Source organism: Myotis myotis, unplaced genomic scaffold, assembly GCF_014108235.1.
Source record: "Myotis myotis isolate mMyoMyo1 unplaced genomic scaffold, mMyoMyo1.p scaffold_m19_p_48, whole genome shotgun sequence".
Lineage (NCBI taxonomy): Eukaryota > Metazoa > Chordata > Mammalia > Chiroptera > Vespertilionidae > Myotis > Myotis myotis.
The window spans coordinates 1,036,661-1,062,358 of NW_023416355.1; the positions used below are offsets into that span (position 1 = coordinate 1,036,661).

The 25,698-nt window shown below is 49.4% G+C and overlaps 1 protein-coding gene and 1 pseudogene across 1 annotated transcript; one reads left to right on the forward strand and one right to left on the reverse strand.

The window, feature by feature from the left end:
* Positions 1-7,826: 7,826 nt before the first annotated feature.
* LOC118655547 (F-box only protein 31-like) lies at positions 7,827-9,326 on the reverse strand. The gene is made up of 2 exons (XM_036307444.1): positions 8,167-9,326; positions 7,827-8,043 (listed from the first exon to the last, which is right to left on the reverse strand). The coding sequence occupies exons 1-2, from the start codon at positions 9,324-9,326 to the stop codon at positions 7,827-7,829; spliced, it is 1,377 nt and encodes a 458-aa protein (XP_036163337.1).
* Positions 9,327-12,582: 3,256 nt separating this feature from the next.
* Positions 12,583-13,659, forward strand: LOC118655548 (annotated as a pseudogene).
* The last annotated feature ends 12,039 nt before the right edge of the window (positions 13,660-25,698 follow it).

Genomic DNA, 25,698 nt, shown 5'->3' on the forward strand with positions numbered 1-25,698 from the left:
GAGGGAGAGATAGAAACATCAATTATGAGAGAGAATCATTGATTGGCCGCCTCCTGCACGCCTCCTACTGGGGATCGAGCCTGCAACCCAGGCATGTGCCCTTGGCTGGAATCGAACCTGGGACCCTTCAGTCCACAGGCCGATGCTCTATCCACTGAGCCAAACTAGGTAGGGCGGGTCATTTTTTAAAAATGTATTTTTATTCATTTCCAAGAGGACGGGAGAGGGAGAGAGAGAAACATCAATGAGAGAATCATTGATCTGCCTCCTGCAGGCCCCACACTGGGGATCAAGCCCACAACCCGGGCCTGTGCCCTGACCAGGAATTGAACCCTGACCTCCTGGTTCATAGGTCGATGCTCAACCACTGAGCCACACCTGCCGGGCGGGAGTGTTGATGTTCTTTGTGAACGGAGACGCTGAGACAAGCTTGGCGTGCAGGATGAAGTTTAGAGAAGCAGAGGGCTATTGCTAGTCAGGCAGGTAGCAAAGGCCCCCAAAGCCCTCATGGCTTTTATTTGGGGACTACAGCAAATCACAGTGGAGTACAGCAAGTGACAATGATGAACAGGCATGCTTGTGAGATCATCTGAGCTAAGTTACACATTAGACTATTAATTTCCTATGTTATGCAAAGACTTTCCACCTGCAGCAGTGAACCCTTCCTTGAACTTTCCATGCCCTCATGGACTGTTTATCACCTCAAGGAAAGTTCTGCCTCTAAACAATAAGTCTTCTTGCAAGACTTTGTTTTGACGTGGCCTGCTTGCAGGCTCCCGTCTTCTCTTGGCAGAACGTCCTCTTCTAGTTAACTTCTCTTTCCACATGTCCAGCTACATTTTCCCCCTTTTTTGTTTTGCTTCCGGTTCATGGCAGAGAAGATAGCAAAGCTGTTTCATTGTAAGGTACAGGGGTGACACACAAACCAGTATGGTTCTAATCATACTTTAACTGTAATCGCCTTTGTAGGCTAATAGTTTGGTCCTCTAAAAAAAACTACTGATTGTTCAAGATCGGCTAATTGTTCATTGATTTCACTATCAATTTTCTGTTGAGAACTCTATAACTGTTCTGAATCTTTATGCTGGTCTTGAACAAAAGTAGCAGTTTGGACTGATTGCTGTAATGCTACCCCAGTTGCTGCAGCAGTTGCTGTTATAGCAATTAATCCAAGAATTACAGCGATTAGCATGCCAATAAACCTTTTTGACCTCTTCAATATTCCTTCCTCAATGGCTTGGAGAGCTCCAGCTAGAGATACTGTGATGAAAAGGTACAGAGTTATTTACACAAGTTAACAAGGTACAATTAAAACAAGATCTTTCCCCAGTAGTTTGAGTCCATTGAACTGGTCCTTTCAAGGATTAGTGGTGTTTTTAGCTACACTCAACCAGGCTTTATAACCCAATCGCAGACAATGATCACCCTGTCCCAGACACACAGGCATTCCGGCCTCTGGTCTCAAAGGCCTATGCTCATCAAAAGGCCCAGGCATCCAATTAGAGTCATTAGTTACAGGGCCTTCCATGGGCAGTCACAAGACGCTCCCCTTCCTGGCATAGGCGCTTCACCTGTCCCCATGTAGGTGGAGGGGTGTTTCGGGTGCGAGGCAACGGCACGCGAATTTTGTCCTCCCTGGATGGTGAGCTGCGCAAGCCGGTCTTCCAGTCCCGCTTCATCACACTTCCTCTGCCCGCCATGCCTTCCCTGGATTCTTTCATCCGGATCCGGAACTTCTTGGTTCCTGTGGAAACAGAAGCCAAGCCTCGACCCCACCTGAAAACGGTAGCCGGGCACCACTGGTTAGCAGTGACATCTTGGTACCTGACAGGCTGCTCCACCGGGACCTCCTCTTTATGTCCCCAGTGTAAGCCAGCAGCTGACCCTGCATCTGCATTCAGATTTAAAAAATTTAAAGTAAATAGAGCTCTTAATAATCTTCGTGAGGGGGTCTGGCCTGATACCAGCTCCTCTCCCCCTTTTAGTTTTTGCAGCATTTCCTTAAGGGTGCAGTTCTTTCGCTCAGTAATTGCTTGACCTGTACTGTTTCCAGGAATTCCTATAATATGTTTAATATCAAACGGTTGAAAAAAATGTTGACACTTACCTGATAAATATGCTGAGCCATTGTTAGTTTTAATGGCTCGGGGCTTGCCCATTACAGCAAAGGCTTTAATGCTGGATTTGGAATTCCAGGTTGTAAAGGTCCTATAGGCTCAATAATCTCATTAATCCATCTTAAATCAGTTAACATTCTCCATTTACATGATTTTTTCTTTATAATAAAGACAGGGGAATTCCATGGACTAGAGCTAGTTTCAATATGCCCTAGTTGTATCTGTTCTTTAATAATAATTTGGAACACTTCTAACTTCTCTCTTGTTAGGGGCCACTGCGCTACCCATACTGGTTTAGTTGTTTTCCATTTTAAAGGGAGGGCGAAGCGCTTTGGAGTGGCCCCCTTTATAAATTTTGGTCCTGAACACTGGCGCCAGCACCAGCTTGAAAAATCATTTGTCTATGGCCTTTCTGTAAAGAAGGTATAGTAATTGTAGCCCCCCATTGTTGTAAAAGATCTCTTCCCCACAAAGATAGTGCAATGGAAGCAACATACGGCTGTATTTTGCCTTTTTGCCCTTCAGGCCCTTGACATTCAGGTACATTAGAGCTTTGCAAAATTTCAGCGAGGGTCCCTAAACCTGTAAAAGTTGCATTCACCTTGTGTACTGGCCAAGACTGAGGCCAGTGCAAAGTAGAAATTATAGTTACATCAGCCCCAGAATCCACCAGGCTGATCATTTTTATTCCCTCCGGGAACATTACTGTAAAAATTGAGGTCTTTGGCCTCCTAAGACTGTATGCTAAAAAACCTTTTTTCCAGTGCTGCCAAATCCCCCAGTTCGCTTAACTGGTGCCGTATGCCCTATTTGTTTATAGGGAAGTAATAGTAACTGCCATCTTTTCTCTAGCCTTTGCATTTATAATACTAGGAGCAGATATTATAACTAATATTTCTCCTTTGCAATCTGCATTAATAACTCCGGGAGCATGTTTATCTTTCCCTTGTGGGACCCTTGCCTTCAGACAATTCCTTTTTCATATGTTCCACTTTCCCACATCCATAGCTTTTAACAGGATGGGAAATTGCAGTTTTTAATGCATCAGCAAGAAAATTATTATTATTAATTATTTATATAAGATTTTAATATTATTATTATTATATTAGTATTATTTGTATAACTTTAGAAAATGATTGGGCCGGGGTGCCGGCCTCCTCCATTTTTGACCAAGCCTTTAAACAACAAGCTTTAATCTGTGCAATAACAGTATCCTCTAACAGCACCTGTTGCTGTAAGCTACTATGTGTTCCAGTTCCTGTTAACTGGTCAAAATTACATCCAGGTGGATTTTGTTGGACGTTAATCATCGCCACTCTCCTGGCTTCTTCCCACCACCAGGATTTAAATTGTAGATATTGCTATAGCATCCCAGTTATATGGAATTAATTTATAACCTGTATAAATTAATAACATATATAATTATATATAATAATATTATAATTAATAATATATAAATTAATCCATAATCTGTTCAAATTTAACCCTTGTGGGTATTGAGCATTAGCAGCTCTTTGTGTCCCCAGGAGGGGGGTGGAGGCTCAGCCGCTAACACCGGATTAATGGCTAGTGCCATTTTACTCTCACTTTTCAGCGGCGGTGCAGCCAACTCCTGAGGACTTTTATTCTCTTTCTTTTCCTTAAGGAGAGTGTAAACATCACCATCCGTCTCAGTGGAAAATGAAACATCCAGCTCTGAATCGCTGGCTGAGGCTATTCTTTCATAACCTTCTAATTTATTTTTCCCTTTTTTCTGCTCGTATTCTTTTTCTTGGGGCCCGGAGCTGAGCCCGGAATCTGTTTTTCTTAACTCCCTCGGTTCAGTGACCGCAACCGGGAGTGGCTCAGGGGGTAGCAATCTCTTCTGGACTGCCTTAAACAATTTTTTAAAAGCCTTATCCTTCACTTTTACCCCTGGTGATCGCAAGACAGCGATGTATTGACTCTGTAGGGATAAGGAATTCCCCATGACTCTGTCTCTATTGCCGAAAGTTCCGTGTCCTTTACACAGGAGAGGGAAGTCATGGTCCCAGGTCGTGGGTTTGGGTGCCCCTTTCAGGAGCCCTCCTTCAGGAACAGGTGCTGTGCTAGGTCGCTCAGGCTGGGGGTGACGGGCCCTCACCGCGTGTGCCTGCTCCCCGCATTGACGTCCGCTCTGTTGTAAGGAAAGCGGGGCCTCTGGTTGCTGTGGCCCCGTCGCCTCCCCAGGCAGACGCTTACCTGTTCCCTGGAGCCTCGCTGGACTCCCACCCGTGGGCCCACGAGGGTCGGTGCTCCTGGCCTCGGTGGATGCTACCTGTGAACTGGTGGCCAGGAATGACCAACACGGCCTGCCTGCTCTGCTCACGCGGGTCCATGGCCCATCAGACTCCCCGTAAGAAACGTGCAGTTAAGGATCTCAGACGGGTCAGGGGAGGGTTAGACCCGCGGACCCAGGTACAAGGCCAGCACCGGAGCTGCTGCGAGGTGGGCTTCGCACACACTGTGAGGTCAGGTGCACCCAGCAGCTCTCAGCAGGGTGGCGAGGGCCTGTGTCCTGGTCACTCGCAGTGCCGCCTGCTCAGGCTCAGTGGGAAGGGGTGGCCAGGGGGAGGTGCATGCCTGACCCCACGCCTCCTGCTCAGGCAGCCGAGTCCACGCAGAGAGCAGTGGGGCTGCTCAAGCTCTGAACTGGCTCCCAGGGCCCCCACTCCCTCTGCCTCCATTGTCACCTCAAGGCCTGGCAGAAGCTCTTCACCGAGAGACACGCGTTTTAGCCACCTGAGCCAGAGGCGCCGGTGCTGACCCCACTCTGAATGACACTCCAAAGGCTGGGTCACCCTCCCACTTTATAGCTTGGAAAGAGGCACAGAGACCTTGCGGGTCTTGCCTTAGGACACACAGTTGTGAGGGCAGAGCTGAGACTCAAACCCTCGTGGCCGGACCTGGAGCCCACGTGCTGTGCCCCACACGAGATGCCAACGCTACAGAGGCAGCAAGAAGAGGGTGACCAGTGTCCAGGCAGAGGCAGCACAGGTGCGTGCACGTGCACACACACACACACACACACACACGTGCACACGCATGCACCTGCACACGCACACACCTGCACATGCCCTCCCTGGCTTTCACCTCTGAGGCTACAGAGGTCGGAGGAATCGGGAGGAGCCAGGAGAAGCCAAGGGGTTGGTGTGGGCTATTCCCGTTCCTGATGAGTCTGTCTCAATCCCTCTCCCTGGCAGGAACCTCACTGGACTGATGCCAGATTCCGCCTTCCCGGGTTCAGGTCTGTGGCTGAGCGTTCTCTGAGGCCCTCCTGGAACTCTGCTTTCAGTGATAAGGGGGATGAGGCATGTCGGCTTCAGGTTTGTCTGGACACAAACTTTATTAAAACGAGGCCAAAAACACCTTTGGGGACATTGGTGTTAACATCCCCATAGCACTTAAGGAACGGTTTGTCTATTGCCTCTCCTCATAAAAGTGGAGGATGTTTGACCAGTTACTTCTGTACTAATTACAATCTTGGGGAGGGAAATGGGCCAGCAGGCTTCCTCTGAAGCCCCTCAGAGCTGGGATATGAGGTATGTGGTGCCTACACTTGACCTACAGCTGCTGAGGTGCGATTGAGAGCTAACGAGTCACTCACCCTCCCTGCAAACACCAGACTTCTCCTCTGGGTGTGTCCTCTGGTGTCTGATGAGGTGTGACTTCTGTGTAAAGCCTCTCCCACACTCCCTGCACACATAGGGCTTCTCCCCTGAATGTGTATATATAATTCACTAAGATATCTAGTTATCTAAGTGCTGAGAATTTAATGGTCTTCACATAAAAATGATACAATTACTTTATTTTGCTTATATACACGAGAGAACAATATGGAAATAGTCAGGAATATACAGGGGGAAAGGATTTAATTTAATTTGACATTAAATAGATTTTCAAATATATCTGCAAACCAGATAATCAAAGCAACGTGGTCCTGCCACAGTAATCCACAGGTAGAGCAGGAGAAAGAGCAGTGTGTATTTACCTGGAGTAAAAGGAAGGAATTTAGGATTTTCCAAGAACAAATGCAGACACTACTTGGAGCAGCAGTGCTCCAAATTATAAAACATTTATTCCATGGAGGCCCTCGTTCAAATGAAACAGCTAAACTTAGAAAATATAATTTTATTTGAAATTAGTAAGAAAGTCTCCTAGAGATGTCAGAGTTAAATATACATGTATAAATATTGCCTGGTACATGATGCTGCCCACTGTCACGTAAAGAATGGCAACTCCTTTCTCACATCAGATGTAGTGTAAGAGTCCAGAGGGAGAGTTCTTGCAGAGAATGTAGGAGTCACAGGCTCATGGTGGCCCCCGACCACTTGTGGCAGACAGAAAATGAGGAAAGCAAAACTTATTTCTTCACAAATATGCAGTCCAGTGCAGTGTGCTCCTCACAGCTGCCCAGTCATCTGTTTGTTTCAAGATCCTTCATTGCTTGGGGCTCCTAGAGGGAGTGGTACTGATGGTGTAGGGCAGTGATGGCGAACCTATGACACACGTGTCAGAGGTGACAGGTTAACTCATTCTTTTTGTTGATTTTTCTTTGTTAAATGGCATTTAAATATACAAAATAAATATCAAAAATATGTCTTTGTTTTACTATGGTTGCAAATATCAAAAAATTTCTATATGCGACACGGCACCAGAGTTAAGTTAGGGTTTTTCAAACTGCTGGCACGCCGAGCTCAAAAGGCTCACCATCACTGGTGTAGGGGAACCCAATACAGGCTCCAATATATCTCTTCTCCCAGCAGGAACCTCTCTTCCCAGGTGTGTGGACCTGATATTGAGAGTTCTGTCCCAATTCCCCGCCTGCCAACCCGTCCTACTCTGTATTGAGGAGGAGGGGGAGGGGAAAGGAAGTAAAGCAATAAACAGGGACAGGGAGAAGAGCCCTGCACTATACATAGATGCCCAAGACTTCCGTTGGGAAGTTCTCTGTCCTGCCACCTAGGAAGGAACAAAGCTCAGTTGGGGTCTGAGTCAGAGGTGTCCCCCGAGGAGGAGGAGCTGGAGCTGCTGGCATCTTGATCGCTACTGCTGGAGTCTGAGGAGCTGCTGCTGTCTGCCTTTCCCCCATGTTCCTTCATTTCTTCAGTTCCCTGTGAGGAATGAGAACAGTCCCCATTTGTCTCTGAAGACGCCATCCCAGGAGCCTGTGACCCCTGCTGTTTAAAATAGATGGCAGCCTTAGTGCCAAAGCACTAGCTCTGCTTTGTGGAGAGAATGTGTCTGTTAGAGAAGCTTTCATAAGGAATGAGCTCCATTGCTCTTGGCCATGAGTTCAATGTTAATAAATAAACAATAGATAGTAACTAAGATGTCTTTATTTATTTTTGTGTGTCTGATTAATCACTATGCTTTCATGATGTTCAATTTGTAACAACATGAGGAATTGTATTAAAGGGTCGCAGCATTAGGAAGGTTGAGACCACTGGTCTAAGGTTTATTTCGACCTCAACTGCTGGCCCCTACCCAGCCTGGCCCTGTTCCCGGCTTGGGCAGGAGGCAACCAACTGATGTGTTTCTCTCCCATCGATTCTTTCTGTCTTTCCCTCTCCCCCACTCTCTCTAAACATCAAATATCCTCGGGTGAGGGTTAAAAAAACAAACCAAGGTGGGTAACTTGGTCAGAAGGTCAGATCTTCAAAGTGCGTGCCAGCCCGTCCTCCCAGGGGGTCAGGACCGGATGCTGGAGAGCATCTCCAGGAAGGCCTGCGGCGATGGCGCCTCCGCATTCCCGAAGGTGTTCTGGACTCTGCCGAACAGGCTGAAGGCTCTCTCCTGCAGACACAGGAACCCGAAGCGGTTCTCATCGAACAGGGTGACGACGACGCCAGTGCTGGACTCGGTGAAGCCATTATAGATAGAAGTGCTCACGCCATAGAAACACATCCTGCAGGTTCGGGGGTAGTTCTGGTCCGTTGAGCGCACGCCCTCAGGCAGAACAAACGGGACAGGCTGCTCCTCCGCAGCTGCAGCCCCGGACTTCCCGGCGCTGGGCTGGGCAGGGCTCTGCCCGCCACGGCCCTCGCTGTCCTCAGTCCCGTCCTCATGCTGCTGCTGCTCCCGGAGCACCTGCTCCTCCATCTCCCGGACCACGCGGGAGAGCGCATCGACGTCCCAGAAGATCTCGCCACCTCGCATCTCGATGCGGCGCATGAGGTGGATCTGTAACGTCGGGAATAAGGTTCCCGTGATGGGCGTGAGCCTGGCACACTTCCCGTGGAAGCTGAGCACGGCGATCAGGCCATAGTAATTGGGTTTGCGTTGGAAGAGGCCTGGCCTGATGAGGTCGTCCGGGTGGCTGGGCGGGAGGTAGAGGCGGCGGTAGGTCCGGCAGTCATACCGCCTTCTGTCCTCCGGCACCAGAATCTGCCCCCATTTCTCCAGAAGCCGCGTCGGTAAATCCTTCAGGTGGTCTGTCTTCTTGCACCGGGTGCGGAGCCTGTCCTTCCGAATCTGCAGGCGGCGGCCGTGGGGCCTGCGGTGGCGGCCTTCCATGCACTCCACCGCGGCTGATTGCGTCTCCGTCAGGCGGATTCGGAACGCGGGCTTGAACTGCATCGGGCCGTCCACCAGGAGGTGAAGACAAGGCCTGTCCGTCCACGCAGTGATGCCTAAGCCGTCCACCGCGACATACAGCAGCGTTTTAAGGCCCTCAGCATCTCGCTGCCACAAACCCAAGATGTGTCTGTACGGGTGGAGCAGCTTCGCATAGACCTCTCGGTAAGACGTACCCACCGTCTCCAGGTCCTGCAAGTTTTCACAAACGCCAAACTCCTCCCGGCAGCGCCGTCTCCAGATGCTGTCGATGTGCAGGATGCGGCGGAATTTGGTGCAGACCTGGGCCAGGCTGGCCAGGTCGGTGCCGGGGAGCGAGGCGAAGATCTCCACCAGCATCTCCACAGGCAGGTCCTGCAGCGAGCAGTGCGGGGGCGGCATGGGGCTCGCCGTTCCTCCACTCCCTGCACAGAAGGGCGTGGCCGCGGCCGCCTCGAGGTGCTTCTCTGCCGGGGCCGGCTTGTCATTGGCCTCTGCCGTCTCAGCTGGGCGCTGGCGCTTCTGAGGACACCGCTTGCCCTCGGCCGCTGCCGTCTCAGCTGGGCCCCGGGGCTCCTGACGACACCGACATCCCCGCGAAGAGCCCAAGCCGCAGAGGCAAGCGCACTCCTCCATCCTCCTCGCTGAACAGCCAGCACAGAGAATGTGGCTGCTGCTCCTCCTCCGCAGGCTTTTAAGCTGAATGGGTCCGCCCTAAAGTCCAGCCACGCCCCCCAGGGCCTAGCCACGCCCCCTCAGAGACGAGCCAATTGTAGGACTTTAAACCCACACCCATTAACAGTCACCTCCCTTTCCCAGGGCCCCCTCCCTGTCCTCCCGCCCTAGCCCCAGGCAGTCACTAATCTGCTTTCTGTAGTGTTAGGCCTCCAGGGATATGCCTATGGGGTGGTGGGCGGAGGGACATTTCACAGAAATGCAGTAAAAAAAGAAAAACACAACTGTGGTACATCTACACAAGGGAATACTACGCTTCAGTAAAAACTAAGGAATTCTTCCCATTTGCAACAGCATGGATGGAACCGGAGAGCATTATGCTAAGTGATATCAGCCAGTCAGAGAAAGATAAATACCACATGATCTCACTCATTTGTGGGATATACAGAACAACATAGACCGATGAACAGGGACAGATCCAAAGACAGAGAAACAGGGATCAGACTATCCATCCCCAGAGGGAAAGTAGGGGAGAGTTGGGGTAAGGGGAAGAGATCAATCAAAAGACTTGTATGCGTGCATATAAGCCAAACCAATGGACATGGACAACAGGGGGATGAGAACATGAGTGGTGGTGGTGGTGGGGGCGGTGGTTACTGGGGGGATGAGGACACATTTTTAATACCTTAACCAATAAAGAAATTAAAGATTAAAAAAATAAAATAAAATAAAACATTCATGAGAATGCTTAAAAATCGGACCCCTCCGTACATTGCTGGGCGAAATGTAAAATAGCGGGGCCACATTGGAAAACCAGAGTCACCCGATGGCCCGGAAGTTCCACTTCTAGGTACATACCCAAAAGAAATGGAAACCTGTTCACACAAAATCTTTTTTTTTTTTTTTAAATATATATATATTTTATTGATTTTTTACAGAGAGGAAGGGAGAGAGATAGAGAGTTAGAAACATCGATGAGAGAGAAACATCGATCAGCCGCCTCCTGCACGCCTCCTACTGGGGATGTGCCCGCAACCCAGGTACATGCCCTTGACCGGAATCGAACCTGGGACCCTTCAGTCCGCAGGCCAACGCTCTATCCACTGAGCCAAACCGGTTTAGGCCACACAAAATCTTTTACACACAGCGCCGTTATTCATAAGAGCCTCAAACCGGAAACAACCGTCATACTCATCAACTGATGAATGGGTAAACAAAATGTGGCATACCCATACACCAGAATATAGCATACATAAACCTTAAAAATGTCATGCTAAGTGAAAAAAGCCAGTCACAACTAAGATGTCTTTAAATGGAAACACACATAAACAAGATGATGTACTAACTGAAGGATGAGCAAGCTATGACCAGAGGCTGGAAGGAGGCTAGCTCTGCCTTTTGGCCAACAGTAATGTCCAGTGCTTGCTGGTAGATAGAGTTCCTGCTGTATTCTAGAACAGGAAGGGGATTTACTGTCAGCATGTCATACCTGTCATTTTAGTCGGAAAGTAATTTGTTTTTAGAATGCAATGAAAAATCTATACTTGCAGATCATAAAATTAATGGATCATGCAATAGAAATATGAACAATTTTATGAAGAGCTTCTTTATGGCAAAGAAAATTAAAGAGCAAAGAAACAGGAAAAGATGCTACTCTAATTACCAGTGGGAAGAAAACAATTGTGTTCACAAGAATCATTTTTTACACCTGAGATTGACGACATTTTTGGAAATTTGATAAAAGTACCCAAGTATTGGATAATGTGTGATTTCTTTTCAGTGGTGGAAAGGGAAAGTAATTGGATTTTTAGGGAGTGTTCCCTGTGGGTCTACTCCAGGGACTATATTGAAGTGTAAATACATTAGATTACAGGGGCGAGGAACCATTTTTCTGCCAAGGGCCATTTGGATATTTATTACATCATTTGAGGGCCATACAAAATGAAATGCAATTATTGACAATTAGGCTGCTGCAATTTGGTCAAACCTTTAAATGACCCTTATGCCTTGGGAGGACCAGACCAAATGATTTTGGGGGCCTTAGATGGACCTGAGGCAGGACTTTCCCTACCTCCATAGGATCACTTTAAGCAATGGCTGGCACTCACCAAAAACTCAATAAATATTACTAAATGAATCTTAGATATTGTTGAGCATCTGTCCACTGTGATAGCATTTATGTCTTATTTATTTTATTCTTATTGTAGAGAGAAAGGGAGAGGAAGAGAGACATAGAAACAGCAATGACGAAAGAAAATCACTGAATTGCTGCCTCCTGCAAGCCCCACACTGGGGATCGAGCCTGCAAGGTGGCCCTATACCCTGACCTGGTCGCTCAAGCACTGAGCCATGTCAGCAAAACAGCATTTATGTTTTAGGTGCATCTTTCAGACAGTTGTTTTCAGAAGCAAAGCCTGGATGTTGTGGAGAGGATGAAGCCAATGCAGAAGGACAGGTACCAGAAGCTGTAGGCCCGGCTCTGAAAGAGTTCCTGTTAGACAAGACAACTTCATTGGTCGGAAGCCAGTCCATCCTTGCTGCCTGACACAGTCACTGCAGGGAAGAAACATCTGCACAGAATATATTTCAAGGGACCTGGCGTATATGGCATAGTGTTCTTCATATGTTTGCTCCCCTTCTTAGTGCTATGTGTTTTAACCAGGGTCACCTCTCCGAGAAAGGCTGTTACCCCAGGTGGGAATTTTTCCCTGTAGTTAGGGATTAACAAGACTAAGGAAGGGAATAAATCAGTAAAACTCCTTAACTAAGTGCCAGGAAGGTAGTTAATCACCTCAGCTGTGAACCATCACGCTTAAGCTACATAATCTTTACTTCGGATAATCTCCTTCAGTTACTTCCTTGTAGCTAAACAGAACAGTATAGTAGTGACCTTGGGATGGAGATAACAAACACCCTAACCATTGGAATAGAATGGATAGGATTAAAATCAAGTGGTATCAACACAGATGTAACAGGAGAATAAAGAGAGAACCTGGCTAGAGAACCTGGCTAGAGAAGCTGGCTGTGCTGGTCATCTGAACGCTATCTCCGTGTCATTCTTTCTTCGCCGGTGCTGTCCACACCGTTGGGAACCCCTGGACCTGCTGGGGCTGGACCCCACCATTCATCTTCCCACTACTGACTAAACGTGGGTGAAAAGAGAACAGAAATCATTGTCCTCTGACTTTGGAAATCTTGTTGAACCTTCAAACTTGGAATGTCAAGGGTCCCAAGTCCGCCACCTCCAGCAGAAATGTCGAGTGGCCCTGTAGCTGAGAGCTGGTGCCACACTGAGATCAAGGTAGTGAAATTCTCCCACATGTGGACCATCGGTAACTTTAGCTTTTGCTGGCAGGAAGTGGGTGACGTCGTTCAAAGTACAACCTTTTCATCAGAAGCCATTGATCAACTGACATGGCATTTGAGAGTATACCCAAAAGGGGTAGATACAGTAAGCAAAGATTACCTGTCACTTTACCTGTCTCTGGTCAGTTCTCCAAAGTGTATATTTTTGGCAAAATTCAAACTCTCCATCCTGAATGACAAGAAAGAAGAAATCAAATCTTTGGAGAGTCACCGGGTATTATAGCTTTGTACAAGGCAAATCCTGGGGGTTCAAGAAATTCATCCATAGAGATGTTCTTTTGGATGAAGACAATAGTCTTCTCCCTGATGACAAGCTGGCCCTCTTCTTTGAGGTGAGTGTGGTGCAAGATTCCGTCACCATTTCTGGCCAGAGCACCACGAAGATGGTGAAGGTTCCTGAGTGCCAGGTGGTCCATGCACTAGGAGGACTTTGGGAAAATTCATGGTTCACAGACTGTTGTTTTTGTGTTGCTGGCCAGGAATTCCAGGCTCACAAAAGCTATCTTAGCAGCTCGTTCCCCAGTGTTCAGGGCCATGTTTGTGCATGCAATGGAGGAGAGCAACAAGAGTCGGGTTGAAATCATTGACATGGAGCCTGGAGTTTTTAAGGAAATGATGTGCTTCCTTTACACGGAGAAGGCTCCGAACCTGGACAAAGTGGCTGATGGTTTGCTGGCAGCTGCTGACAAGTATGCCCTGGAGCATTTGAAGGTCCTGTGTGAGGAAGTCCTCTGCAGACACCTCTCTGAGGAGAATGCTGCAGAAATGCTCACCTTGGCTGACCTCCACAGCAGATCAACTGAAACCTCAGGCAGTGGATTTCATCAACTCTCATGCTGAGGATGTCTTGGAGATTGAAGAGTGGCAGGCCATGGTGGGGTCCCATCCCCACTTGGTGGCTGCAAACAGCCCTCAGTTTCTCACCTAGGATGGCCACACCGTCATGGGGTGAGGGCCCCCATTGGGGGACTTGGCCAGCCTGCAAACAGCCATCAGCCTCTCACCCAGCCTGTCCAGGCACCCCAGCAGGACCCGCACCCTGAAGGGGGTGTGGTCAGCCTGAAAACGGCCCACAGCCCCTCCCCCAGGCTGGACAGGCACCCCAGCGGGGACCCCCATCTTGAAGGGGCTGTGGCCAGCCTGCAAACAACCATCAGTCACTTACCCAGGCTGGCCAGACACCGCAGCAGGAACCCCCTCCCTGAAGGGGGTGTCGCCAGCCTGAAGATGACCATCAACCCCTCATACAGGCTTTCCAGGCACTCCAGTGGGACACCCACCCTGATCCAGGACACCCTTCAGGGCAAACCAGCTGGCCCCTAACCCAGCCTCTATCCTATATAATAAAAGGGTAATATGCAAATTGACCCTAACAGCAGAGTGACTGGGAATCACTGGTCACTATGATACACACTGACCACCAGGGTGAAGATGCTCAATGCAGGAGCTGCCCCATGGTGGTCAGTGCACTCCCACAGGGGGAGCTCTGCTCAGCCACAAGCTAGGCTGCCAGCTGTCAGCACAGCGGTGGTGGTGGGAGCCTCTCCCTTCTCCTCAGCAGCGCGGAGGATGTCCAAATGGTGCTAGGCCTGCTCCCCGCTGGGAAGTGGACATCCTCTGAGGGCTCCAGGGCTGCCAGAGGGATGTCTGACTGCCAGTTTAGGCCCGATCCCCTGGGGAGCAGGCCTAAGCCATCAGGTAGACATTCCCCGAGGGGTCCCAGACTGCGAGAGGGCACAAGCCGAGCCTAGGAACCCTCCCAAGTGCACAAATGTTTGTGCAGCGGGCCTCTAATAGTGTATATTTACACGTTTATTTCATTCTATGTATCTATCTATGTATCTATCCACATACCTCTTTTTGTTGTTTTTGTTAATCCTCACTGGAGGATATTTTTCCATTGCTTTTAAGAGAGAGAGAAACCTATGTGAGAGACAAAGTAGTTGGTTGCCACCCAAACACACCCCAACTGGGTGCAGGGATCGAACCTGCTACCCAGGTCGGTGCTCATGATCAGGAATTGAACTCAAGACCCTTTGGATTGTAGGCCAATGGTCTAAACACTGAGGACAGCAGCCAGGGCGACACAGGTACCTTTATATTTCTATCTACCTCTATCTATCTATCTATCTATCTATCTATCTATCTATCTATCTATCTATCTCTATCTTTCTATCTATCTATCTATCTATCTATCTATCTATCTATCCCTTCATTCATACATCCACTCATCCATCCACCAACCCTGAAAGCTAAATCGGAGATTCACTTGAACCTGGAGTAAAAGGAAGGAATTTAGGATTTTCCAAGAACAAATGCAGACACTACTTGGAGCAGCAGTGCTCCAAATTATAAAACATTTATTCCATGGAGGCCCTCGTTCAAATGAATGAGCTAAACTTAGAAAATATTATTTTATTTGAAATTAGGAAGTCTCATAGAGATGTCAGAGTTAAATATACATGTCTGAATATCACCTGCTACATGATGCTTCCCACTGTCACCTAAAGAATGGCAACTCCTTTCTCACACCCGATGTAGTGTAAGAGTCCAGAGGGAGAGTTCTTGCAGAGAATGCAGGAGTCACAGGCTCACGGTGGCCCCCGACCACTCGTGGCAGACAGAAAATGAGGAAAGCAAAACTTATTTCTTCAGAAATACTCAGTCCAGTGCAGTGTGCTCCTCACAGCTGCCCAATCATGTCACCATTTGTTTCAAAATCATTCATGACTTGGGGCTCCTAGGGAGAGTGGTACTGATGGTGTCGGGGGACCCAATCCAAGGCACAGATATATTTCTTCTCCCAGGAGAATTCTCTCCTCACAGGTGTGTGGACCTGATATTGAGACTACTGTCCTGCTTCCCTGCTTCCCAATGCATCCTACTCTTTATTGAGGAGGAGGAGGAGGAGGAGGAGGAGGAGGAGGAGGAGGAGGAGGAGAAAGGAAGGAAGCAGCAAAGCAATAAACAGGGACAGGGAGAAGAGTCCTTCAATGTACATAGATGGCAAAGTCTTCAATTGGGACGTTGTCTGTCCCACCATCCAGGAATGAACACATCTGAGTTGGAGTCTGAGTCAGAGGTGTCCCCGAGGAAGATGAGCCAGAGCTGTTGGCGTCTTCATCGCTACTGCTGGAGTCTGAGGAGCTGCTGCTTTCTGCCTTTCCCCCATGTTCCTTCTTTTCTTCAGCTCCCCCTGAGGAATGAGAATAGTCCCCATTTGTCTCTAAAGATGCCATCCTGGGAGCCTGTAGCCCCTACTCCCGTGCAAGCCCTCCTTGCAGAGTCCTTGCTGATGGAGACTGCACATCTGTGCTGATGATCTTGGGGCCAGGCCCCTCTTCGCATGTTCATGTTCTTACACTTCCCAGAGGTCCTCTCTGTGTAGGCAGCGTACTCTTCAGGAGACAGACTCTTGAGCCAGTGCTCCAGGTCCACCTTGTACTGTTTGTGCAGCTCCTCAGCCTGCTTCCTATCCTTTTGTGTTGAAACCCATTGTGTTTTTTAAAAATATATTTTTATTGAATTCAGAGATGAAGGGAGAGGGAGAGAGATGGAAACATCAATGATGAGAGAGAATCACGGATCAGCTGCCTTCGGATCCTCCCTCCCCAATGGGGATCGAGCGTGCAACCCGGGCATGTGCCCGGACTGGGAATTGAACCAGGGACCCTTCCATGTGCAGGCTGACACTCTCCACACTGAAGCACACTGGCCAGGGCCACAGTGGGTTTTTTAGAAATATACATTTCTACTATTTCAGAAAAGAAGAGAGAAAGATCAATGATGAGTGACCATCCTAGATTGGCTGCCTTCTGCCAGAAGAAAGAGTGACATGTGTTGTCATCTGCTAAGTGGAAGGAATAGGCCCTGGCCAGCGTTGTTTGCTGGTTCGACCTTCGATGGCCAGGGAAGGGTTGCTGTTGGGATTCCTGGTCCAGAGCACATACCTGGGATGCAGGTTTCATGGCCAGTCCCGGTCTGGGCTCCTGTGGGAGCCAAAGATCCATGTGTCTCTTGCATATTCATGTTTGCTTTTTTGTTTATTGTCTCTCCTCTCCCCTCCCTCCCTCCCTCCCTCCCTCCCTCCCTCCCTCCCTCAGTCCCTCCCTCCCTCCCCCTTTCCCTCTCTCAGTAAAAAACATCTCCTCTGGTCAGAATTAACGAAAACACAAACAAGAAAGTAGTACAGAGAAGGAAAAGATTTGGAGGGTGTGAAAAAGCAGCATACCCCTAAAGAAAGGCACCATGATGAGCAGGGCATTCAGCTACACTGATGTTTTTCAAAGCGATGTGTATATAAGATAAAAATAAAATCTCCGAGTGTCCCTTAGCTGGCAAGGTCCTGACACAACACGATGAGGCCACTCTCTTGCGGTCCTTGCAGGGTTTCCCAAGCCACCACGTTAGGGGCGAGGCCAGGAGTATCAGGGGAAAGCGAGGTGTGAAGGAGGCAGGGAATGGACAGAGGAGGGTCCTGCACGCACTCCCCTGTGCTGCGTTGTGTCGCTGCTCCCAGAGTCACCCACACTGAGCAGATGCAAACAGACTCACCTGGTGTCAGTGACCGAGGGACACACAGGCCGAGGGACACAGAAACCGAGGGACAGAGAGACCGAGGGACAGACAGGTAATGGAGGCCGCAGTGGCCTGGAGAGGTGACATATGGGAACCTGTGGCCACTGTGCTGGTTCCTTGTTTTCTTCCCGAGGTACCTTCTTCGTTGGTTTTGACTCCAGAAGCCTGGATTCCATTTCCACAGACAGCACCTACTAGTTCATGGTGACTCTGCCCAAGACCCAAGCCCCCTTTGTACATCCATTCACACAGCAGTGGTTTGGAAAGTGATGTCCAACTTATTGTATGTAGTTATGATATGTATGAAAAATGAATCAGAGCCAGCAGTTATCTGTGTGATGTATTCTACATTTGTATGATACATAGATTTTATTTTAGAAAATGACATTTCTTGTCCAAAGTTGCCTTCCTAAGTGTAATTAAATGAGCATGTTAAAAACTTTGTAAGTGTGAATGTTTTACTTGGGAAATGTTTAGCAACTTGGTAAGTATTACTGTGTATCACTGCCCAAGGAACTGTTGGGGGTCATGTGTTGTCACCAAAGCAGAATGTTTGGTAAATGACTGGTCTCCTTGTCGAGACAGCCTGCATGGTTTCCCCTTCATTCTGTGTTATGAAGCAATAGGCAGAAGGTAGAAGTAGGCTTGTCCTGATGGCACAGCTCCCACCTGCTGTGATGATGGAAGCAGGCCTGATGCTCCAAGCAGCGTGAGAACACCAGCAAGGTAAAGGCTCTCATCCCCCTGGCATGTAATCTACCCAGGCAGGGCCTCATTGTCTTTGTAGAAACAGGTCATCCAAATAGCAACACACAGCCCAGCGAGTGAGGCTCAATGACTGAGTGTTGACCTATGAACCAAGAAGTCACACTGATTCCTGGTAAGGGCACCCACATCCCCTGATTGTTTCTGTTTGTCTCCCTGTCCGTCTCTGTGTCAGATCCAGAAGAAGAGATTTAAAATACACCTGGAAACTGTGAAATCTGCTCCTATTCTCCCCCCAAAAGGTACCAGATTTTACTGAGAACACCCAGCACTTGTCTTCCTTAGTCATCGTGAGAATTCCAGTGCATGAATGTTCACAGTATCTCAGTTTAAAGCCTGTGTGCACATCTGCACCCAAACAGCGGAGCACCCCATCCTGGAGAATTTTCCATGTCCTTCCAAAGGAAGTGAGGTGTCTCACAGTGGAAATGGAAACAAATGTTAGAGAAAGCTGGGCATGAAGATCAAGGCTAATCCTGGACTATATCCTGGACAAGATGTATTCAACAAATGAAGGCGTGACTATTCCAACCAGAACCTTCCTGTATGTGGAGGTTTGGGCATGGGAGACAGCAATCTTTTTAATGTGAATGAGGACTTGATTGTGCAAAGCTTTCCTTCACCCTCTGAGAGATGCTGACCAGAGGTGCTGGGCCACTTGGAAATGTGTGTTGTTTCAATGCGAGGCTGTGGGTGGGGGGTTGCCCCTCCTGATCTGGGCTAGAGAGCCCACCTCCCAGTGTGCACAGGGCCCCTGCTTGGGCGTCATCAGCTCCATGAGTCCAGGCTGGCTCCTCCCGAGTCTGCTGAGACGCAGAGAAAACAATATCCCAACGGGCAGATTTCCTCTGGTCCCGAGGTGCTGTGTCAGGATTGTGTTGATGTGGGAAAAGGGGAGTGTGAAGGTGTGGCTCAATGGTTGTTTCTGAGAGTTTGAGGTCACCCACCGAAGCTGTCAATCATTGTAGGCAGAGAGGTTCCCATTGTTCCCATGGAAATGCCATCCTTTTTTCAATGACTCCCTTTCAATGAGTGTTCCACGTGATGATTGATGCAATTTCCTTTCCCCTCTAACAAGAAACCTTGTACAGAAGCAGCTGGTCTGAGGAATTGCGACGCTGGGACCAGGTGTACGACAGCTGTGGGGAATGCCGAAGCACCCAGCAGAGCAGAGAGGGTGACCACGTGGCTCAGGGGACATTGTCCAAAGGAGGAGATGTTTGTCTTTCAGAGCAGGTGAGCTGGGAGGCAGTGAGTGGATCCCCTGTTTGTTGCACAGCCTGCAAAGGTGCTGTTGTTGTGTCAGTGCCCAGTGAGTGCCATGAGATCCTGTGTGAGAGGGAAGTGTATGAGCGACCATGAGCTATGCCAACCTTTGTCCTGCAGTTGGACTTGGCTCCCCTGGTGTGGAAGCAGGCCCAGGTCTTTGCACCTGGATTTATGTCAGCACCACCAATGGACAGACAGACAGACAGACAGACAGGCAGACACACAAGGGCTCTCGTTGAGGTTCCTGATGAGGAAGTTTCCTAATAGCCTAATGCCGTTGTCAAAATGTGAATTCGAAGGGGCATATGCTGATTCTGAATGAGTGTTTTAGAGATGGAAAGACCCAATGTTGTTCTTGTAGCCCTTTTTGTATCATGTATTTCCAAAAGGGAGTGAAAAGAAGAAGAGCTGGATGCCCCCATGTTGTGATGGTGAAAGGTGTGTTGTGTTTCATCAGTTTGTTTCACACACAGTCAGTGACTGTTCTGGATGGAACTGTGGTGGAGTGAGAAAGTTCATCAATGAACAAGCACTGGTTCCTGCTGGTAAAAGTTCCGTTTAGGACGGTCAATGGCCTGTAGGAAGTGGTGTCAAGAGGCGCAGGAGAGCCGAAACCGGTTTGGCTCAGTGGATAGAGCGTCGGCCTGCGGACCGAGGGGTTCCGGGTTCGATTCCGGTCGAGGGCATGTGCCTGGGTTGCGGGCACATCCCCAGTGGGAGATGTGCAGGAGGCGGCTGATCGATGTTTCTCTCTCATCGATGTTTCTAACTGTCTATCTCTCTCCCTTCCTCTCTGTAAAAATCATTAAAAATATATTAAAAAAAAGAAAGAAAGAAAGAAAGAAAGAAAGAGGCGCAGGAGAACATGTGTATTTGCGGTCCAGGGGGCTGGGAAGGGTTTGAAATGGCCACTTGAAAAAGTGAATGGAAGCAGTAGCCGGTGTTTGTCAATGCTAGAGCATGAGGCTGCCAGAAGAAGTCCTCAGCACTCTGTAGGGAAAGCAGACCCCCAGGAACATACTAGTCAGGGAGGGTGCTCACTCAGTGCAGCAGTGTGTGGCGAACCCCTTGTCAGTGCTGGGAGGGAAGTGGTGCAGACCCAGAGCCTTGACCTCATTCGGTCCAGGGGTGGCATGATGGCTGCCGTGGCCAGCATCGCTGAAATGTGTTATGCCCAGAATTCAAGATCCCCAAGAAACCATGCCAGGGAGCCAGTCCGATGCAAAAGCAGAAGGTCCTTTATTGAGTTAGCTAACCCGACCCGGGCCTCCAGTCGATGCAGCGACTGGAAACCGAGTGAGACCCGTGTGAAAATCAGGGCTTTCATAGTGAGGGGAGGGGAGCTGGCTGTGGCCCTGCCGATTGGCCGGGCGCAAGTCGGGTCTTGTTACACAGGATGTGGTCATCTCTATGGCGTGCACATCCCTTGCTTGTCATTGGTTAGTTCAAAGAAATCCTGGGCGTGGCCAGCAGGGGCCTGGGCTCGGGAAGAAGGCACTTTTCTGAGCACATGGCCTCTGCCCCAACATGGAGGATCCAGGGTAAGATGGAGGGCGTAGCCCTCGCCCTTTCAAAATGGTGTGTCTAGCTTTTGGCCATGGTCCCATGGTTTTAGGTGTAAGGTCAGCAGCAGGGCTCGAGGCACAAGGTGTTGTTGGTTGAATGTCCCAGTGAAGCTCCCGCTTGATTCCCAAAGAAACGGTCATGAAATTGGTGAGTGAAGCAGTGTGACAGTGAACAGGCCAAGTCTGCCATTTTCCCCCTCTTTGGGGTTTTTTTCGGATCTGTATGTGAATGTGTAGCCTGAGGGGACCCTCGCTCATGCCTCCGTCCCCACGTTGGTCCCCCTGCTTCCTTTGTGGTGGTCAGAGTGTGCATACTGGCTGCTGTTTAGATGTTGTTGTGTTTTCCATGTTGTGAATTGTTTGTCATGGAAGTGTAGAACCCACTGAGACCTTATGTATGTGTTGATGTACGTATCTATCTTTCTCCTTGTGCCTGTTGTAGCCTTTGAAGAAGATGGTGGAGAGAGCTTGGAAGGTCGATTCTTTTTAAAAAATACATACGTGATTGATTTTTTACGTAGAGCAGTGGTTGTCAACCTTGTGGCCCTTTCAATAGAGTTGCTCATGTTGTGACCCAAGCATCCAATGATTTTCGTTGCTACTTGATGACTGTGATGTAGCTCCTGTTATGAATCGTCATGTAACTATCTGATCTTCAGGATGGTCTTAGGCGAGCCCTGTGAAAGGGTCGTTTTTCACGCCAAAGGGGTTGCGACCCACAGGTTGAGAACCGCTGACTTTGAGGCAGGGAGAGGGCTAGAGAATCAGGAACATGGATGAGAGAAACATCCATCAGTTGCCTGGTGCACACCCCCTAGTGGGGATGTGCCCGCAACCAAGGTACCTGCCCCTGATGGCTCAGCGGTTAGAGCGCCGGCCGGGTGTGAGGCTCAGAGTGAGGTTAGGAGAGACCGCCCCCCCCCCCCCGCCCCCCGTGTGATGCGGGAGGTGTCACAGTGCCCTGCACGAGTGTCCCAGGTGAGGCTGCTCAGGGTTGGTTCCCAGTTGTTGCCGCCACTGTTATTTCTGAGGCAGGAGCCACAGCCACCCACCCCTCCGTCTGTGTAGCGTCTTGTGTGCTGAGCCCTTTTGTGTGTCCCATTCCCCAGGTGAAGTGGACGTTGCTGTAAAAATGATGTGTTTTAGCTGTCAGCACATGGCCCCGTGACTGGTGTTGTGGCTGTGATCCCAGGTCCGGGTGTTTGTGGGGTTTTGCTGTCTGTTCCCCATGGTCTGTGAAATGAGTGGAGATGAAAGGGGGGAAATTTGTGGATCCTTTCAGGTTGGAAGTTTGCAAAGCGTGCAGATGGAGCGTCTGGGTGTGGAACTTTTCTTGACTGTTGTAAAGGTGTGAAGAAAGAGGAGCCCAGAGTTTGCGCTTTGCATGTTGCTGTGAACGTGTCCGTGTAAGTGAAGAATGAAGCTGTAGTTGTCCCCCATTTGTTCCTCAGGTGTGTCCGTGGGGATACCTGTTGTTAGGAGGGGAATGTGATGGTCAGGCTGCGACAAGAGGCGCATGTGCTATTGTTTTTTTTCTCTTTTAAAAAATGGTGTAACCTGCCAAGTGCTTCGCAGTTTTCGTCAATATTTTCCCGCTTCCTTCCTCATTTCCTTAAACGTTTCTATTGAAAATCCCTAAGTGCTTTCTGCCTGAATTTCATGTCAAAGATGGAACAGCATAGAAGTTTTAGTCAATGATCCCAAAGCATGCCTGGACTGTGTCTGCTGAGGAAGATGTCGCCTTAGATCATCTGCGTCCACGTGCCTTGTAGAAGAAGGTGTTTTGGGACCCGGACACACAGTAGGTGAGAGATGTATGGGAACCAGTCTGGGTTTTTCCCATTTGGAGAGGCGGGCGGGCGTCCGTGAGCCTTTGCCACGGGTCCACCTGTCAGGAGCCTGTGATGCAGGTGAGGATCAGCATGTGGAGCGCAGCGTGGCCAGCAGGGGGAGCCCAGACCTCGCTGAGGAGGAATGTGTGTGTGAGTCTTTGTGATGGAGAGATGTGCTTGTCGTCCCTGCACGATGTGAGGGTCCTGAGCGGGCACTGAGGGCAGAGGTGCCCCTTGGTAGCGGGTGTATGAAAGTGGTGGGGGGGTATCCCGTGGCTACGTCCTTTACGTACTGGAACCCGTATTTTTTTTCCTGCCGGAATCGTAGAAAGAATTGCCGGACAGAAAGTGTTGTAGTGAGTGTGGAGCTGTGCTGAAGACGAAGTGCAGACTTCCCCGTAGGGAGGGTGAAAAGGGTCCCAGTGGGTTCCTTTCCGTATGTCCTGTCAAGGGTGCAGATTGTGGTGCCTGCTATTCCCTCTACGGGTGCATATTCCCCTTGGAGTTGGTTCATCGAGTAAGTCCTGGGCTCCAAGGGTGACCGTCCCAAGGGCCTCGTGAGGTTGTCGGCCCTCATTCCCTGTGGGCGTTCCCCTTTTCCACCCTAATGCAGGACTTCCTTGTCTTTCTTTTGTAAATGCTGACCTTTGTGGGCTATTTGCATTTCGTTTGTGTTATGCAAATGCGTGTTGGTGCTCCGTTGTGTGATGGAGATGAGAGCGCCCCCGGCTTGGTTGTGTTGTGGCCACATCCCTTGCCCCAGTGTGTGCCCCTGTGCTTTTTCCATGGACCCCAATTCTCCCAAATGCCTAGGGCTGGCTCTATCTCCCCCTGAAATTGCTGCTTGACTGTGACCGAGTCCCAGCTCAGCTGGTGCTAAGGAAAAAGGTGTCTTTCCATTTGTCATGTTCCCTGAGGCCCACGGTCCCCCTGTCCATTGTGCTGTGTTTTTTTTTTTGCTTCCCCCGGACAAGTGTGTTGGAAGAGGCCAGCAGTCCCCATTGTTGTGAGGAGCCAGTTTTGTGGAGGGTTTGTTTTGTTAACGTAAAAAAACCATTGAAACCTGTAAAGAATTTTTGTGAGTTTCTTTGAGCCAAACTGTCGACATATGCCAGGAAGCATATGGAGATAGTGCTCCGAAGAATGGCGGGGTTACATCCGTATTTGTACATGAAATTCATTGGTGACAGATTGAAGGAGGTGGGATGAAGCGAAGCGGGGAGACCTCTGTGATAGGATAAAAAGTAAAATGATGGCCACATACTTAGGTGGGTGCAGGAACAATTCACATGACAAATGAAAGAATCTGCTGCATCTGTCCTGGGCTCAGCACACCTGGCTGTGCCCCAGGGGCTCCAGATACAGGGAAACCGCAAGTTACCCAGACATTTCAAGGGCATGTTATCATAGATGTGTGGAGGAAAGGGGCCACATGCTGACCTGACAAGTTCAGGAGAGGCCTGCATGGCAGTTTTGCAGACTCGGAGACCTAAAGTAACCACAAAGGATGGTCTGAAATTAAACTTTAACTAGAAGCAGTTATGGTGGGCAGTTCCGTCCTAAGGCAGTATCTTCACTGACAAGATCAACTTTGATCCTTACTGAGCCCATTTGCCTTTTTGCCTCTAAGACAACATACCCTTGAAATGTCTGGGTAACTTGTAACTTCCCTTTTTCTGGAGCCCCTGGGGCACAACCAAATGTTGTGGGCGCCAGGACTGATACTACAAATTCCTTCATTATCATGTGAATTGATCCTGCACCCACCTAGGTATGTGTCCATCATTTTACTTTTTATCCTATCCTAGAGGTTTCCCCGCTTCACTTCATCCCTCCTCCTTCAATCTGTCACCAATGAATTTCATGTAACCCACCTATGTCCCTCCTTTGATTGCAGTGTATAAATACAATTGTAACCCGGCCATTCTTCGGAGCACTATCTCCATTCGATGAGGTTCTGCTTCCGGGCATATGTCGACAGTTTGGCTCAAAGAAACTCACAAAAATTCTTTACAGGTTTCAATGGTTTTTTTTACGTTAACAGAGGCATTCCTTTCCAAGGTAGAACAGAAGAGGCCATTGGAGATTTTTGCCAGAAATGTGTTTGCAAGGCGTTGTTGTTTGCAAGCGGTTGGGTTCCCTCAGGCCAAAGGTGGATGGAGCAGCGGATGGGCCATTGTTGAGGGGATGAGGGTGGAGGTGTGTGGCTCCCCAAAGGCATGGACAAGTGGGCATGGCTGTTGCAAGGGCAGGCGATGGTGGTGAGTGGCTGGAAGTGGTGTCTGTTATGATGCTATTAGGTTGGCTATGGGGAGGAAGGGTGAGGGTTTGTGTTTGGTGAGGGGGCCGGTGTTATTTGTTGTTTTGTTTCCGTGGAGGTGTGTGTGCAGAGGGTGCAGCGCTGGCGTCGGTTGTTGTGTGGCAGGGAGTCTGTCTGCTGGGTCGAGGTGCGTGTGGTCCAGGAGAGTGGGCTGAGTGTGGCGCGTGCCTGTGAGTCCTGATGGCAGGGATGTTTGTGAGGAGCCAAGGCAGGTCAGATGGTTGGTTGTTGAGTGATGTGAGGAAGGCGAAGGTGGTGTGGTGTGTGGCAAGGCCAGGTGGTGTGCGAGTCCCAGGGCCGGGGAACTGTGTCCTTTGGTCCACTCGGGGCTAGGGTGTGGTTCCCGGCGTCCGTTTGGGTGGGAGCAGAGACGAAGAAGGGCAGGTGTGGTGGGTCAAGTGAGATGCGACTGTGTAGGAGTGAGGAGGCGTGTGTCCCAGGCGCTGAAGCTGTTTGGCAGCAGGGGATGCATTGTGTTGTGTGTGAGGTGGAGAGTCGGTGTCTTTTGAGAGTGCAGGTTGTGTGTAGGGATCCCAGCGGGTCCTTGTCCTGATGAGGCAAGGGAGGCCATGCGAGGCGCTTCTTGTCCCCAAGGCTGAGCGATAGGTGCCGTTTGGCTCGATGTAGCCCTGGCGTCA